This window comes from Homalodisca vitripennis, unplaced genomic scaffold (genome assembly GCF_021130785.1).
Source record: "Homalodisca vitripennis isolate AUS2020 unplaced genomic scaffold, UT_GWSS_2.1 ScUCBcl_1483;HRSCAF=5168, whole genome shotgun sequence".
NCBI classification, from domain to species: Eukaryota; Metazoa; Arthropoda; class Insecta; order Hemiptera; family Cicadellidae; genus Homalodisca; species Homalodisca vitripennis.
In genome coordinates, this window is record NW_025777595.1 from 68,445 (window position 1) to 85,735 (window position 17,291).

The following is a 17,291-nucleotide window of genomic DNA, read 5'->3' on the forward strand; positions in this document are numbered from 1 at the left end:
TCACCCTGTATATACGAATTTAAGAGAAGATGTTTTAATGAACAAATTTACATAGCATTCTGTGTATTGTTTGAAAAGATCGTTTCAAAGCTGGGGAAAGTGGAAGTGGATTGTTTGCCAAACAAACCGGAAGTAATTAACTTGGAACGTTATCAATCATGAGTGTTGCGGCAGATATAGCACATATATGAGCTTTCTTATCAATTTTGACGTTATAACTTAATTTTGTGATTTTGTGTTAAGACACGCAAATAGAAAAGTAATGAAAATAAACAAATGGGACATGAAACATGAACATGAGTGATATGTGACGTGGCGACTGGAAGTGTAATCTGTTATCTCTCTATTAGTGATATCATATCAGACGAGAGGATCTGTAGAGCTCTCAGTATACGATCTGATCTGTAACTACAACTCAGTTTTATTACTCACAACTCACAGTAAGTTTTAATGTTAATTATATAAATGTTTGAGTTTCCTTTCCAGAATAACTAACAATCTATCTAAAATGAAGCTTTTAGTTTTATTAATGACAGTTATAGGTTACACATACAAAAGGTGAGCGTACAACAAGATTTTGAGTATTAAAATTCAATAAAAATACATCTAAATGCAACTTATAAATAAGTCATTCAAAGTTTTACAAAATATAATTGCATCACAATGACTAAAGTTCGTTACGTATGCTACGTAACATTAGTAATAACAGCACACATTTTGACTGTGAACGATATAATGGAGAATTGTGACGACAGTTCAATAAGTACAGGCACTGCATTGTCGTAATAAGTCCAATGATACTCAGTTCCCGTCATTTGGTAGAAAAAGCAATTTGTAATCTTTGCATACACACTTTAAGAAACACTATAAGGAAAAGAGTGTGGAACATACATATATAAAACATATTTCAAGTATATATGTATCAATTAGAATTCTTAAAAGTAAAAACCGTCAGTTGGTAAGCAAAGTATCTGGAAAGAACGTAGGCTCACCCGATTAGGGAAAACATTTAAAATAGAATGAAATTGAAAAAAAACCAATATAAATTTAATAAAAAACAAACATTCCTCGGGGATAATGGTTTTGAGTGGATCTGTGATGTTGGCAACACTGACGAAAACGGCGCCCCCTGACGCTCGTGAGACCATGGAACCCAGTCAAGGCGTTAGTCCTCAGGTGTGAGATACTAGTGCATAATACTTAAACTAATTAATTATAATGTATACAGATGCTGGTTCGGGTGGTGATGTCTGTGATGTTGGCGACACTGGCGGAGAAGCAGCTTCCCGACGCCAGTATATAACACTTAAACTAATTAATTATAATGCATAGGGATGCTGGTTCGGGTGATGATGTCTGTGATGTTGGCGACACTGGTGAAGACGGAACCCCCTGACGCTTGTGAGACCATGGAACCCAGTCACGGCGGCAGTCCTCAGGTTTCAGATACCAGTACATAATTATTAAATTATAAATAATGTTTAAACCTTATTTACATAATGGCATTAGTTTTTAAATATATTAACTATAATATTGTTAAATACCTACTGAAAAATACCATATTGCGAAATATATTCCAACCGAAAGATTTTTCTTCCTGTGTTTACTATCTATTATTCAAAAATTGGTGTAAAATAATTAATAATTACGTATTCCTTCAAATCGAAACTCACAGAACGTTCGGTCAGAAAATCTCAGTCAACAACCATAACACTCGGTTCTGTAGCTTTATATACAAGAAAACTTGTGAAAGGATATCGTTCAGTCCCATCGTAGCCTCGATAATTATCCGCAATTTATCGTCCTGCGACAAGGACTCTTCATACGACAGAGGCTCCACCTGAATAGATTTCGCAAAATACAAATTTGTGCAGCTCTTCCCGGGTAATGTTAGCGTAGAGGAGTATCCTGTTCTCTGAGGATTTATCATTCAATTCGTATAACAACTTTTGTATGACAAGCTCTTCCAGCAAACGTTCTCTCTAGAATAAGATCAGACTATTTTTAAATAAAAAGTTTATTGAAAAAGACCATTGCAGTCGATAGGAGGTACACATTCATTTAATAATTTTAAATTTATATAAAAGACCTTTCACCATCAAAGATACCTTCGTCACGTGAGAACTATATGTTCAGAATAGGTTTTCCCAAACCACTTCTCATTGGCTGTGATTTTAATTTGGATTTCTCTGAAACAACCATAATTAGTTAATTTAAACATTTATTGCCTTCTAAACAGTCTAGAGGTTCGGCCTCATGTCTGGATAATATTTTCACCAATTTATCGAGTCTCGTTTTTGAAGGAATTTGAATTTTCTGACCATTCAAAGCATACTACAAAACAATGTAAAATCTCTAAATATAGACTCAAATCTTGCGCCCAGAGAGAAACTAAAACACTCAGTCAACATTGTTCAAACTTTTCATTGGACATAACAGATTTCTGATCCCGTTAAAAACCGCATATAGCTTCTAGTGCAAAGTTTCATAATTTTGTGTCCCTCGGTTTTACACTTCAAAAATGTTAAAAGATTTGTTTTTCCTGTTATTACCATATCCTACATTGAAGCACAACCACCTCTGGTTGGTTTTAGCGTCAAAAAATTACAGAATTATATATAATATATAAAAATGAATGTTTGTGTGTTTGTCCTTAATGGAATCGTACACTATTTGACCGATCATTATGAAAATTTGAATGTACATGTACTTTTCCACGGAGAAGGTTTATATGCTATACTCATTTATAAAACTCACCACGAGGTGGCGCTGCAAAAATATAAAAGTTTTCAAAGCGCCAGCACATTATACACTGCAATTACACGACAGTTACCTATATTAATTTGCTAAAGACTATTTGCAGGCACTAAGTTAGGATATATGTTTGTCTTTATGATAAATATATGGTGGAACTTAAAGCTTGACTATTAGACCGCTTTATAATAAAATACAAATGTACGTGCATGAACCAGTAGTGCAAATACACGGGCAAAGTTTAGGTAAAGCGTGCGAAGCCGCGGGAAACAGCTAGTTATATATAAAAAACAAAATGTCAAAGCAATTACAAAAAACGGTAGAGTGTATATTGCAATTAAATTAAGTTTAAACATCTGCAACATAAACATAAATTTTCATTTAATTTGTCAAAAGTGCAACTTAACGGGTTTTGACAAACACAAAATAAAATTCTGCTTATTGACAAGGATATTGATAACTTAAGGAATTTGTGAAATTTCTTTTCAAATAACAACGGTGACCACGGTGGCATAGTGATAGAATAATTGTATGATACCAACAATAAAAAGTGTTCTTTTCGTTGTTCTAGGAGATTACTTTCTATTTAGTTGACGATGTGGCATGCTACAGGAAGGACCACCGCCATTCACATTCTACCTGCACAAGGACACGATAGTGAGCCGGTTGTCAGCGCACTTCGCTATCCTGGGCAGTGAGAGCCAGCACTTCACGGGGTTCATGGTGCAGGCGCGAGACGACGCCTCAGGGTTGCCAGTCGGTCAGTTCGACACAGGGTGTCTCGACATCAACACCATGAACTGCTTCGGTGGTTTCGCGGTAAGGGTAGTTATGTGGCCTTTATATGTTTGCATCACACACTGATAATATATGAGATGCCACTTACTAACGTCTCGACATCAACACCATGGACTGCTTCGGCGGTTTCGCGGTAAGGGTAATTATGTGGCCTTTATATGTTTGCATCACACACTGATAATATATGAGATGCCACTTACTAACGTCTCCACATCAACACCATGAACTGCTTCGGTGGTTTCGCGGTAAGGGTAGTTATGTGGCCTTTATATGTTTGCATCACACACTGATAATATATGAGATGCCACTTACTAACGTCTCGACATCAACACCATGGACTGCTTCGGCGGTTTCGCGGTAAGGGTAATTATGTGGCCTTTATATGTTTGCATCACACACTGATAATATATGAGATGCCACTTACTAACGTCTCGACATCAACACCATGAACTGCTTCGGCGGTTTCACGGTACGGGTAACTATGTGGCCTTTATATGTTTGTATCACACACTGATAATATATGAGATGTCACTTACTAACGTCTCGACATCAACACCATGAACTGCTTCGGCGGTTTCACGGTACGGGTAATTATGTGGCCTTTATATGTTTGTATCACACACTGATAATATATGAGATGTCACTTACTAACGTCTCGACATCAACACCATGAACTGCTTCGGCGGTTTCACGGTACGGGTAATTATGTGGCCTTTATATGTTTGTATCACACACTGATAATATATGAGATGTCACTTACTAACGTCTCGACATCAACACCATGAACTGCTTCGGTGGTTTCGCGGTAAGGGTAGTTATGTGGCCTTTATATGTTTGTATCACACACTGATAATATATGAGATGTCACTTACTAACGTCTCGACATCAACACCATGAACTGCTTCGGCGGTTTCACGGTACGGGTAATTATGTGGCCTTTATATGTTTGTATCACACACTGATAATATATGAGATGTCACTTACTAACGTCTCGACATCAAACACCATGAACTGCTTCGGCGATTTCACGGTACGGGTAATTATGTGGCCTTTATAAGTTTGCATCACACACTGATAATATATGAGATGTCACTTACTAACGTCTCGACATCAACACCATGAACTGCTTCGGCGGTTTCACGGTACGGGTAATTATGTGGCCTTTATATGTTTGCATCACACACTGATAATATATGAGATGTCACTTACTGACCCATCAGTCAAATTAAGCCGCTTTGGTTGCCAATCCGAAAAATATTAACTAAGAAGAAAACTAAAGTATCAAACCGATCAGAGATTTATCATAAAACCAATGCGGATTCACAATATCTTATGGGAAGTTCATCTAGCAGTGGTTCCCAAAAACATTTTTTTAAGACCCCCTCATTTACTTACACGCACTTTTTTTAAATTTTTAAACTTAAACGGTAGATTACACGCATAATAATCTGACTTACGTTCGTTATTAGGTAACTCATGGTTTGTCTAACCGTTCAATTCAAGGTAGAGACTGTTACTTACGAAACTTAAGTATGATACGGGGACAAGTTTATTATAGTTTATTTGACAACTGTTATATTAAAACTTTTATTTGAGAAACACACCGTCACACCATCAATATGTCGGAATGTGTAGCCTACGTCTAGGCGCGAAAATTAAATACACTTTTATACTATTAATTTCATGTTTTAATGAAGTATAAGCAAGTATCTTAAATCTGTATTAATTTCAATATACAGAGAAAAGTATTGATCACAAATATTTAACATTAAGAAAATGAATAATATTCTTAAAATAAAATTATTATGTACAAACAAAGCAATGTGATAACGCACACCTCTAAACATTGTCAGTGAGATACATTAAACCTGTTCTTAGAGTTTATGATTTCTGATACTTCTTACTTGACACTTTACTCTGTAATTATACTGCATATTAACCGATTCCTGTATTAATTTTTCATGAAGCACATAGTCGAAAATGCCTATTCACATCGGTAGGTAGTTTGAAAAGGAAGGGCCTTTATTGCCTTATCACTGAATGCTTTTTAGTCCTTGTGCTGTTAGCCAAAATTCCACGATATTTCGCTAATAAAACCTTTTTTATTGTCCCACTGCTTTTCAGGTCTACAAGCTGATCTTGCCCCTCTTCTGAGTGAATTTGTATCTTTTCAATTTCCGGGAAGCAGGATGGATTTCTAAACCAACTTTGATTAGGATCTGGCTCTGAAAAGAATTTCCTAAAGGTGGTTGCTAATCTTTAAATGTGTTCAATGATATTTTCCTTTATTTGGTTTTTTAAGTTCTCATCAGAAGATTCTAAAAATACTTTTAAAGTGAGAAAATTTGTAAAAAAGCATTTATTGCTCTTGTTGCCCACAACGGACATGTTTTTAACCATCGCAATAATTTTATCCTTAACTTTGAACATGTGTATATGTCAAAATGTCCGCGGACAAACATGTTGGGAACCACTGATCTTGATGAAAATAAATAAACCCAACCCAGTCATCATACCAGACCTTGGTGTTATTGTTTTCTTGTATGACGGAACTAAGGAAAATGTCTGGAAAAATAATGATTATTACATAATTTATTCCTGTGTAATCAGCCACACTTGCCGAACATAACATTACTGACAGATAAAACCAACTAAGCACAAGTTATATCCGATAATTTTGTTGAATTCATTCTAAAATCTCACAACGGCACATCACCAACTTACATCATCAGAGCAGATGAGTTTAGTACCAGGTGGCGCTTCACACGGGCAATGAAACTGTTAGCAACTTTTTAAATGTTTGGCTGCCTCAGGGAACCTGTTGATTAGTCTGACGCCGAGTTCTGACAAATACACCGATACAAGCAGCCGATAGTTTTGAGTCGGTTGTTCCTAAATCTTACCCCGTAGTTGTGGTCGTTCTTTACTTTGAATGATATAATATTACTAATGAATGAAGCACACACGAACTACTAATACGTCGAGGGCAAGACAAAGACATGATGTAAGATTCCTGTAAACCTTTGTTTAAAGTTTGTTTTTTGACAAGAAAAGTTTGATAATGTTCCAGAGTTTATACCAACACTGGCAATTTTTGGGTAATACAAAACATCAGAAAACACTACATTTCTAGATCTGCAATCTAATCTCTTTCTCAATTTACTAAATAACATTACACATAAATACAATCTGTGATTAAATAAAACGACGTGTAAATCATGACTCACAAAAAATATGTGTGTTAATGGTGTGTATAATGTGTATAAAACATGCACTTAATGACTGAACTGATATGCAATATGTGTATTTGCAATAACCAAGCAGCGTAAATAACAACTTGGTTGTTTTTCGTTGGCAAATCAATCCTTATTGATTACGTTTTTAGACATTTGATATTCTTATATGTTAAAAGTAGAGAAATTAAAATAGTAGCCTGCATAGTTTTTATTTAACTTCTTTTTCAGAACTTAGATATTTCACGTGTACCTTTAATTTATGTGGCCAGTCTATAGTACGTTTTTAAATCAACTAATGATCCCATAAAGAGTTATATAAAAGTGATATAAGTTCTTCTGAAGACGATTCGTGATCGGTATCACAACACTATAAGGATTTTTGAGATGGTATATATTATATATTATATATATATATATATATATATATATATATATCACCCTTATTAATGTCTTGGGAAATATATTAAATACTTATTTTTTGAGTTCTTTTACCCAAGTTAATGAATCACTCCAATATCGTCCAATCATGTTAATTTTGCATTTTAAGTGTAATAACTGATGCAAATAACTTGTAAAAAGTAATCACAGCATATTCAGTCCAGCCAGATATTTTATTAGTAGTCAACTTCTTCACACTACTGCATCGCAGTAAAAAGAGTCCTGTTACCTTATATTTATTTTATCGTCCGAAGTCTATAATACAGAGAGAGCCTAGAATGCGTGGAATGGGTTTAGTTTTTTCTGTATCAAGGATCATGAACTTGTATGTTATTCTGTAGTGTTGTATCTGAACGTCCAAGTCATCGTTTTTAATAATTGATTAATCTCAGTAACATTACATTGAGTATACATTTCACGAAGTCATATTTAATAGTTTTCTTTATTTTTGTCAGTGCTGTGTTCATATCATTAATGTACCCAAAATAGATCCCTGTGGGACACCATATGTGACAGGTTTGTTGTCATCGGCCACAACGCACTGCTGTCCCCACTCATGTATGATCCTTCCACGGAAGACCGTCAGCAGAAACTTCTATGATCTTCAATTTTTAAATTAATAAAGTATAGTTAAAAGAGTCTTAAAGAAGTAAAACTCTGCCTTGTCGCGTATCCATGGTAACCTGGATATCACCTGGTGCTTGCAGTAACTTGATTCAGTATCAATCAAGTTACTGTTACAATCAAGTTTCATACTCATTATATTCTGACCGAATAATGGCGCGAATATAGTATTATTTAAGAAACTGAGAAATTTTACAATGCACTAATAATTCAAGACCCTCAGACAGAGCATGCAAATGCTGATAGGAATGTGGCTTTGCGGAAAAGGTTGGTGACCCTATTTAGAGGGACGCATTACAGCAAAATATAGACGAAGCTTCTAGAGAATATCATCGAAGTTGGGAAATATATTGTCTAATCCTGAAAGTAAATTCTCAATGAAGCGTTGGATTATAGCCGGAGCTGAACTAGTATCAAATTGTAGTATTTTGTTATTAAATGCACTCTTAAGAGTTTTATAAGTTTCTGAACTAGCCTAGACTTTTAGTCTACCTGTAAAATGTTGATAAGCTGGAGCTAGGTCAAACTTATCACAGTATTTTCCTTGATTTATCTGGTAAAATGTGAAGAAATTGGCGGAATAGGGTAACACATAATGTTGTATAGTTTTATTTAAAGTTGCCCTATAATCTCCACATATACTTAGAGTACCATTGCTTTTTAAAGAAATCAAGATTGGTGTTGACCTCTCTGAACTGGTTCTAAAACCCGCTGATTCACTATATTTCAATTCCTCCTTTACAGGTAAAAGAGCTTACCTTATACCTTTAAACATTATACCTTATACCTTTTTTTGCTTTTTTATTGTAAAGCTTAAGGTAAAGGATGTACTCTTATATGAATTGGTTTGTGATTCCGGTCATTTTTCTGGTCGAATTGAAATTAAAATAAATTAAAACCACCGGAGTATTAAACAGTTCCATATTCTCAATAAAATCGTCCAAAGAAAACGGATTTATCACATATTTTCTTTACGAAAACTGGTAAATGAGTTTTGTGTAACCAAATTAAGAATTAAATTAACTTTTTAATTCATTGTGTTGTTACAAGTCTATGTAAAAAGCGGGTTTTTAAGAGTAATTTTTAATATCGGTTTAATGTAAGCATGTAAAAGGACAGGTCCATTCCAAGTATTTAAACGGCTAACAATGCGCACGCAAATTTCAGCGCTTGGAAAGGTAAAACATAAAATAAATAAATAAATAAATATATATATATATATGTGTGTGTGTGTGTGTGTGTGTGTGTGTGTGTGTGTCTTATGTAATAGTAGCTGGTTTATCTAGGTATAACTATAATTTGCCCTCAAGATTAGTTAAAAATACCCAGTGAAATTGTAGACGTATAATCGACCAAAAACTAATTAAAGCAATATTCAAATTGAGTTTATACATTCAATAACAAACGAGATAAATTACTATATACTCCTCAAATAGTAGTGAAACAAAGAAAATCACATCTGCAAGTAAGTATTACACCAATATTTATAATTTAGAATCGAGGCAAAAAGAGAGAAAAAACAGAGAGAAATAAGTCGGTGCCATTTATTTATTACAAGCAGTTACTAGCAGCTTTGTTTGCGCTTTCCAATGAAATAAAAATGTCATAGTCATATCCCTTTTATATTAAATAACACGCTTTGTTATAAGATATGGTAACTAGAAGGTGTTCATGTATTCAAATCTACTGATCATTTCAGAATAGTTGGACTTAAAGTTTAAAGAGCATGTTTTGCACCCTGAAGTTGAAAAGTTAAATTGTTTTATGACTAAAAATGACATACGCAAGTTTCTGTACGATATTCTATATATTTCAATGAATAGCCGTATGAATTTTATTAATACTAATAGGACTAATACCTATTCAACTCCTAAGTACATAATCTTGTTTGTTTTTGTTTAGTGTATTAGGCACATGTATGTTAAATTTCATCTTTGTAGGAAATCAGGAAGTTAAAAGAACAGTATAAATATTTTAGGTATGCAATCCTATTTTAACCCTTATGGGTTGTTGATCTTCACGAAACACCTTAATCTCTATTGAAAGAACAAGACGCGTTCTGTAAAATTTTACCTTAGAACATCGAAAAGTTGAAAAAATCGATAGTCCGCGTATTTTTACCATGGATGTTTGATTTTCATGTAAATGCTTTAGTTTTTTTATTTTAAGCCATGACGCAATTATATGTATATAAACTTTCTGAGGTATCTAGAATTTTCTTAAGAGGGTGAGTGAGGGCTCTGCCTTTTATGTATAAACATGTTTGATTTTAAGACGGAGGAAGAAGACCCAACAATGTCATCGAATGAGGTACCTTTACCTGATCCAGGAATTCAGCATAATCCGATAAGTGGTACATTGTTAGACATTAAAGTTTAGTTTGTACAGTAAAATGTTACTAATTGTGTATAACTGTGTACTGCAATCTAGTGTAACTTTTGCAGAACACTGCTGTCCACCTCAGTTCGGAGCCCAAGTCTGACGCTCACATGCGGTGGCTTCCCGATCTGGATTTTGTTGGGAACGTCACTTTCTTGTGAGTTTAATTTTTTCAGAAACCGACTGTCTAAATCTGTTTATAGTTACTATGAGGATACGTTTGTTATTCACAGGCTAAAAAGGCATTTTTAAAATGTAGAACATATCTGTTTCATACACCTATAGTCTCTCAGGTTTCTAAAATCTGCAAAGAGCGTATTATAGTTGTTGGACACTTTTCTTGGATGTACAAGTTCCTCATTTTAGGAGTACAGTTCCCCCAAGAGCTGTTTCCATTATACTTGTGTATTCGTTGCGGGGCAGATTTTACAAACAGTACATTGAAAAACTGGTCGTACAAGAATCATCTATTCCAATGCACATATTATTTTATTCATTGTTAATGAACCACCTGACTACAAGTATAAAGTTTTACACAAATCTAAACAAAGAAAACTTGAATAGCCCTTCTCAGTGGATTGTTCAATTATCTTTAACTTAAACTTACTTATTCCGTAGGCCTACTTGATAACACCACATCTGATGCAAAATGCCAAAGTAGTATAATAAAAAAACAAATTGCGTATAGTATATGCTGCTTACTAGAATTGATTCTAGAGCACGCGCCTAATAACCGTCTGCCATGCACCATTTGAATTACGTAGAAAATATAAATTTGAAAATAAATATTCATGTTAAATCTTTAACACAGTTTTATATACAAAATTGTTGATAAATTATAAAATAACTATTATAAATAAATTTAATTACATTTATGATAAAACTAATAAACCAATTTGTGGTCAGAAATTTAATTAATCCAGTTTAAGGCATGCAACCGTAGATGGTAACGAGGCTGTTCTATATTATCATAAATACTCATTATAATCTTTTATGTTACAAAAAGGGTTTATTAAGCCTCCTTTAAATCCCAAAAACACATTTGACGTTCACTAAAAGAAGAATAAAAAGTACAAGAACATGATGTAGAAAAAAGATCAAGACTAACTTAAACACTGAGAACAAAAATCAGAAAATAAAAACATACTTGCTTACAGCAGGTAGATTTCCTCTAGAGTTAATAAAACTTGAATATTTAACTATACCGTTCTAAAATATTTGTTTTAGGGGAGCTATGTAATGTAAATTACACTAACTCTTTTTGGGCAACGAAATTTGGCAGATCGCGGTTTCCAGAACCCTCGGGCATCTGGCAGGCCCAGGTCTTTTCGAAAATTATAGCCTTTGGTAGTGTAAGGCATCTGTCGGCTCCCGGCCTCTAAGTTCTCATGGTCTGAAAGATATCCCTGTTTCTGGCAGCTTCCGGCCTCTGGAGGTTTCTGGCAGCTTCCGGCCTCTGGAGAGAGTCTTCCAGGCCTTTTCGATACAAGAGCATTTGGTAGTTCCCGGTATCAACTAGCACCCAGCCTATAAATGTTTCTGGTCTCAGAGAGATCCCAGCTCATGTCAAATTCTAATTTATGGCATCTTCTGGTGTTTGAAAGCTCCTAGTATATTCCTCGGTTATTATTAGTTCTATAGAATATGCTTGTCAATTTTGGTTAAAGTCCACCCATCTACAAGATGTATATAATAGTGGTGTTGTTTCTGATCCTCTGACACCTCCCCTTTCGTTCTGATTGGCCTTATCAACGGATTTGACTTTGCCATCCTCATGACGGGCGCTGCCCCTCTTGAAAGTTAGAAATTTTGTCGTCGAAAAATATGTCTTCTGTCGATTATTGCATTTGTCTATTATTGTGCTACTATATAAATAATTTGTTTAAAATAGAAGGTGTTCGATTTTTAAACTGGTTGTTTGCGGTTCATCTGTTGATTGTTTGTTTTCATTAGTTGCCCTCTGAAATGGTAGCGCGGAGAAAGATCGCATTCTTTTCTGAGAGTTTTATTAATTATGTGGAGAGAATACCCAATGAAAGTAAACATGAAGTGAGTGAGTGGTTATTTTGATTACGAAACTTTGAGCGAAAGTGACGTTGAAGGAATTCAAGAAAGTATGTGCTAAAGCCCTTATCATTTGGGAGTGGCCAAGGCAAGCTAATGATACACATAATTTTTTTTTGTGGTAGACGTCGAAGTATATCTATTTGTTGCTAGGCAACTAAATACCTTAAATATATGGTAATACAATTTATACAACATTTTATATGGTAGTTTGATATATTAAAATTAACTCTAAGGCCCATACAAACGATTTACCTAATACCTGAGGGTAAATATATTTGTATTTTATTTGTTAACCAATGGATGATGTATATAGAATGTAAAAACATTTACAAATTGCAGATAATCCACATTATTCTTTTTACTGGTAGGCTTGGAGTGTATCTAGTTGTTGCTAGGCAACTAAATATTTAAAGTATAAAGTACTAAAATACAATTTTATCATGTTATATTGGTTCTTTGATATATTATAATTGACTCTAGCACCAAAAAAAAATTTACATTACAAAAAAACTACAACAAAAAATTAATACGGTACTTGAGGATAAAAATATTTGTATTTATTTTTTAATCAATGGATATTACATAGATAATTCAAAACATTTACACTGCAATAGTTAGATTACAAATCTACCTACAGCGCTACGATAGAGTAAAGTATTGAAAATAAAATCATTCTGAAGAGTAGCTTGTCATGGCAATGCAAAGAAAAAGCAGTGTTTTGCGGGCTCTTGTAGTATAACTACTCTGACTTTATAGACACACACGATTTTATGGGTTTGATTTTAAGAAAAGGGAAAATTATATTATTTTATCACTATGGCATCTCATAAAGGTCGTCTACTTTGTACAGATAGGAGATTAAGCACAGCTTTTAGACACGGGAAGACACTGGAACATCTTGTCAATAATTGCGAATCCGAAACCGAGTATTTGAAATATAAGTCTAACTCTTGAATTACCTTCTGTGAAATGGAGTCTGCTGAAGATGTCAAAATAAATACTAATGTTGAGGATATGAGTGTGGCTTTGAGTGCTATATTTCAAAATTTATGGAAAATAACGGATAAACGTTATTTATTACTTTATTTTCTAAATAATTTGAAATCATAGGCAGTCCTGTGCAGAAAAATTGTTCTAATAAGGGTTTTTCTTGCAGTGCAACGGTGGCCCAGTCCCGGAAAGTTTTCTGGGTAAGGCATCCTGCGAGAAAATTGCAAGTAATCCTTGACGTCGCCTGATCCTCACTTAGTCCTCAATCTGCAATAAAAACTTTCCTTCAGTTATACAAACTAATTTAATATAATTTAAACATTCATTGTAAAGTATTAAAAGCTTTTGTTGTATAAAAGAAAATATATTATCATTTAGCCCTGACAAATCCTTCAAGACCTTAGTATAAGTGGGTGGGGGTGGAAAAATCTGGTAGGTACATGGTTATTATATAAAATAATAAATCGTTTGCAATAGTAAGTACAGGATGAGTTACATAAGTTTTCCGTAGATATATTAAGATAACAGTGGGTTCTATTAAGTTCTCAAAAGAAATACAGAGCATGTATTTAAATAATTACATTCACATATAAGAGACAAGATGTGCCAGAACTAGAGGTTCCAAATTCTATTATTTAACTAGTATTTCAAAACACGATAATTTCACCTTCCACTTAGTGCAGAGTCTGAAATCTGAAACCGTTACTGATTGACTTCTGCAATCTGGACTGCACACCTGCCAGAAGAGATCCATAAAAACAGCGATGAAGACGGTCAAAATTAACTTGCATTTTTCGACATTACAGAGACACATACAGTAGGCTGCAAATAAGCTCAGACAAGTTGGCTAGGAGCTGTACAATATAGTCTAGATGAAGAGTTGTTCTCATTGTCTCATTAGGTGCACAATTGAGTGTATGACGACGTTGTAAACACCATATTAAAGCACGAAGAGGTGACAAAGACGAGGGAGCGTGTTTAAAATTTAAAATGAAACACAACAATTTGTTAATATAGTTCAGCTCGCACGGTGTGGCCCAGCTAGATTTATTCTTTTGTGAGTTATGAAAGGCGTGGGACCGTGTTTTCACGTTAACACGAATGTAACAGCGTCTTAATATAGTTGAGCTCACACGGTGTGGCCCAGTTAGATTTATTTTTTTGTGAGTTATGAAAGGCTCGGGACCGTGTTTTTACGTTAACACGAATGTAACAGCGTGTTAATATAGTTGAGCTCACACGGTGTGGCCCAGTTAGATTTATTCTTTTGTGAGTTATGAAAGGCTTGGGACCGTGTTTTCACGTTAACATGAATGTAAAAGCGTGTTAATATAGTTGAGCTCACACGGTGTGGCCCAGTTAGATTTATTCTTTTGTGAGTTATGATAGGCTTGGGACCGTGTTTTCACGTTAACACGAATGTAAAAGCGTGTTAATATAGTTGAGCTCACACGGTGCGCCCCAGTTAGATTTATTCTTTTGTGAGTTATGAAAGGCTTGGGACCGTGTTTTCACGTTAAAACGAATGTAACAGCGTGTTGATATAGTTGAGCTCACACGGTGTGGCCCAGTTAGATTTATTCTTTTGTGAGTTATGAAAGGCTTGGGACCGTGTTTTCACGTTAAAACGAATGTAACAGCGTGTTAATATAGTTGAGCTCACACGGTGTGGCCCAGTTAGATTTATTCTTTTGTGAGTTATGAAAGGCTTGGGACCGTGTTTTCACGTTAACACGAATGTAACAGCGTGTTAATATAGTTGAGCTCCGCGCAGTGCGGCGCAGTGAGATTTTATTGTTAGAGAGGTGGCAAAGGCGAGGGAGCGTTCTTCGGCATTAACATGAAATACAATAATGTGTCAATATATTTCAGCTCGCGTGGTTCGGAGCTGCGAGATTTAATCATTGGCGAGGTTACAAAGGCGAGGGAGCGTATTTCCATATTTACGTGAAATACAACATTTCACTCTGTTGCTTTTGTTTTGTATGAAAAACACGAGCACTGCCGCTTCTACTGGTTTGCTTTATGGTTTGTGCAGCAACGATAAAATTACAATATCGTTCACCCTGCCGAACTATTGTAATTAAAAGTAATGTATATTAACAACACTATATTGTTAATATATACAGTTTACAATTTTTATAAATTTTACACATAATAGTATTTAGCCAATAAAGGGTTAATGAACCTCAAGGATTCATTGGAACTGAAATGCAGCGTACAAACAATGTCATTGTAAGATTTCAATGATCCCAGTTTCCCTCGGGCCCTGAAATACTCCCAAGGGCTCTCGGGCTTCCCTACTTTGTTCCCGATGTGTTTGGATTGTTTCTGGATGACATTATTTCAAAATCAAAGTTTGTAGTCTTCTTAGTAAAAGATGTTTGATAGAGCCCTTTGAAATAAAAAAAAATATTAGGCATATATCTGACTTGTAGTATGTGGTGTCCATGGTTAAGAAATGTACGCATATCAAGTACGAATAAATTAGATTTCTGTTACTGCGATGAAGAAAAATATATACATATGCAGGTTTTGAAACCTACTTTGGTCCAGTTCAATACGTTGATTTTGTCTTGTTGTTCTGATAAAGGAAATATCCAAATATATTGGGTTTCAAGGCATATTTCAGCCAATAGACTTCTACTACCGGAACCTCTTTTTAGTCTAACATTTTTTCAAGTGCCATAGTTGTGTTTGCTTTTTTATAAGCAATGAAGAAAATATACATACTTACGTATGAAAAAATACTACAGTAAAAACATGTTTTTTCGGCCATTCACTTTCAGTCTAATTTATTTACGGTTCCACAGTTGTTTTATGTTATTGACCGACCAAAAAAGGTGTATGTTTCGAAAACAAAAGTAATTTAAAATATTTTTTGTACGAGTCTTCGTACGATATTTCTAGTGCTATAATTGATTTTTATTGTTTATCTAGATCAACAATAGGATACTATATACTCAAGCAAACTTATAAAACTGCTAAGATTAAAAAGCATTCAATTTACATCGCTTGTGGTCTGCTTCTGGCCTAAGGGGATGAGAGGAAAATCCTTGAAACTAGCTTCGATCAAACTTTAAAAACAATCCTTTGTTATAAGCTTTATTTAATAGGAGTCTAGTTGTTTATTGCATTGTATGCCGAAAGGCCTTGTGTGAAAACAATTAAAATTATTGGATAATTGTGAGTTTTCTTTTATAAATATAATATGAAATATATTTTTATAATCAAATAATAGTGCCATAAGTAATAGTTGATAACATGAAATGCACCATTGAAGACTTTAAAACATCTAATGCATTGAAAATATATCAACACTCGTAAACCCCCCCCCCATAAACGATAAAACTATGAAAGTTTGCACATATGGTAAATGGTTGGTTTTCATCGAGATCCTTACGTACTATTTTTACTATGGCTTAAGGCAAAATAGAAGAATAAAAATTAACGTGCCTTAATGAGCCATTCTTTCCCTGACTACAGTCCTAAAGGCATCACGACTTATACTGGGTGCATTTTAAAATTAATGCACATCTTTTAAGTAAAATAGATTTATTCATCCAATTGAAAAAAATTTTTCATACGGAGCCAATTCGGGGCTTTAAGAACGCTGGGTCACTACGGGAGTCTTGTTCTGTATCAGGTAGTGGGTGACGACGAAGGCCGTGTTGCCGTGGACATTGTTGTGGTGAAGCTTGAAGACGATTCTGATTTCAGGCCTGACGCGCGCTACTCGTCGACTCAGTCTCTTGAGCACCTCCAGGTAAAAGGCTGCGTTGTCAGTTTGTCCTTACGGTGCAAACTCAAAATAGACAATCTGCGAACGTGAAAGAAGACAATCAGGACTGTTTTAATACGAGATTTGCCCATGCATGCTCTTTGGGGTTTGGGGGAAGACTGTGTGTGCCACCTTTCGTACTGACATCTCGAAATCCATCCCTTCTCAAAGATCTCTTGAAGTATTTGATAAGTTCCCAATACATTCTTCCCAAACCGCACCAT

The 17,291-nt window shown here is 34.7% G+C and overlaps 1 protein-coding gene across 1 annotated transcript; it reads left to right on the top strand.

Annotated features, from left to right (window-relative positions):
* Positions 1-295: 295 nt before the first annotated feature.
* Positions 296-13,644, top strand: LOC124371469 (putative ferric-chelate reductase 1 homolog). Its single transcript, XM_046829802.1, has 5 exons — positions 296-440; positions 1,333-1,439; positions 3,367-3,573; positions 10,295-10,386; positions 13,453-13,644. Exons 2-5 carry the CDS (start codon positions 1,335-1,337, stop codon positions 13,532-13,534), a joined length of 486 nt encoding a protein of 161 aa, XP_046685758.1. The 5' UTR covers positions 296-440; positions 1,333-1,334; the 3' UTR covers positions 13,535-13,644.
* The last annotated feature ends 3,647 nt before the right edge of the window (positions 13,645-17,291 follow it).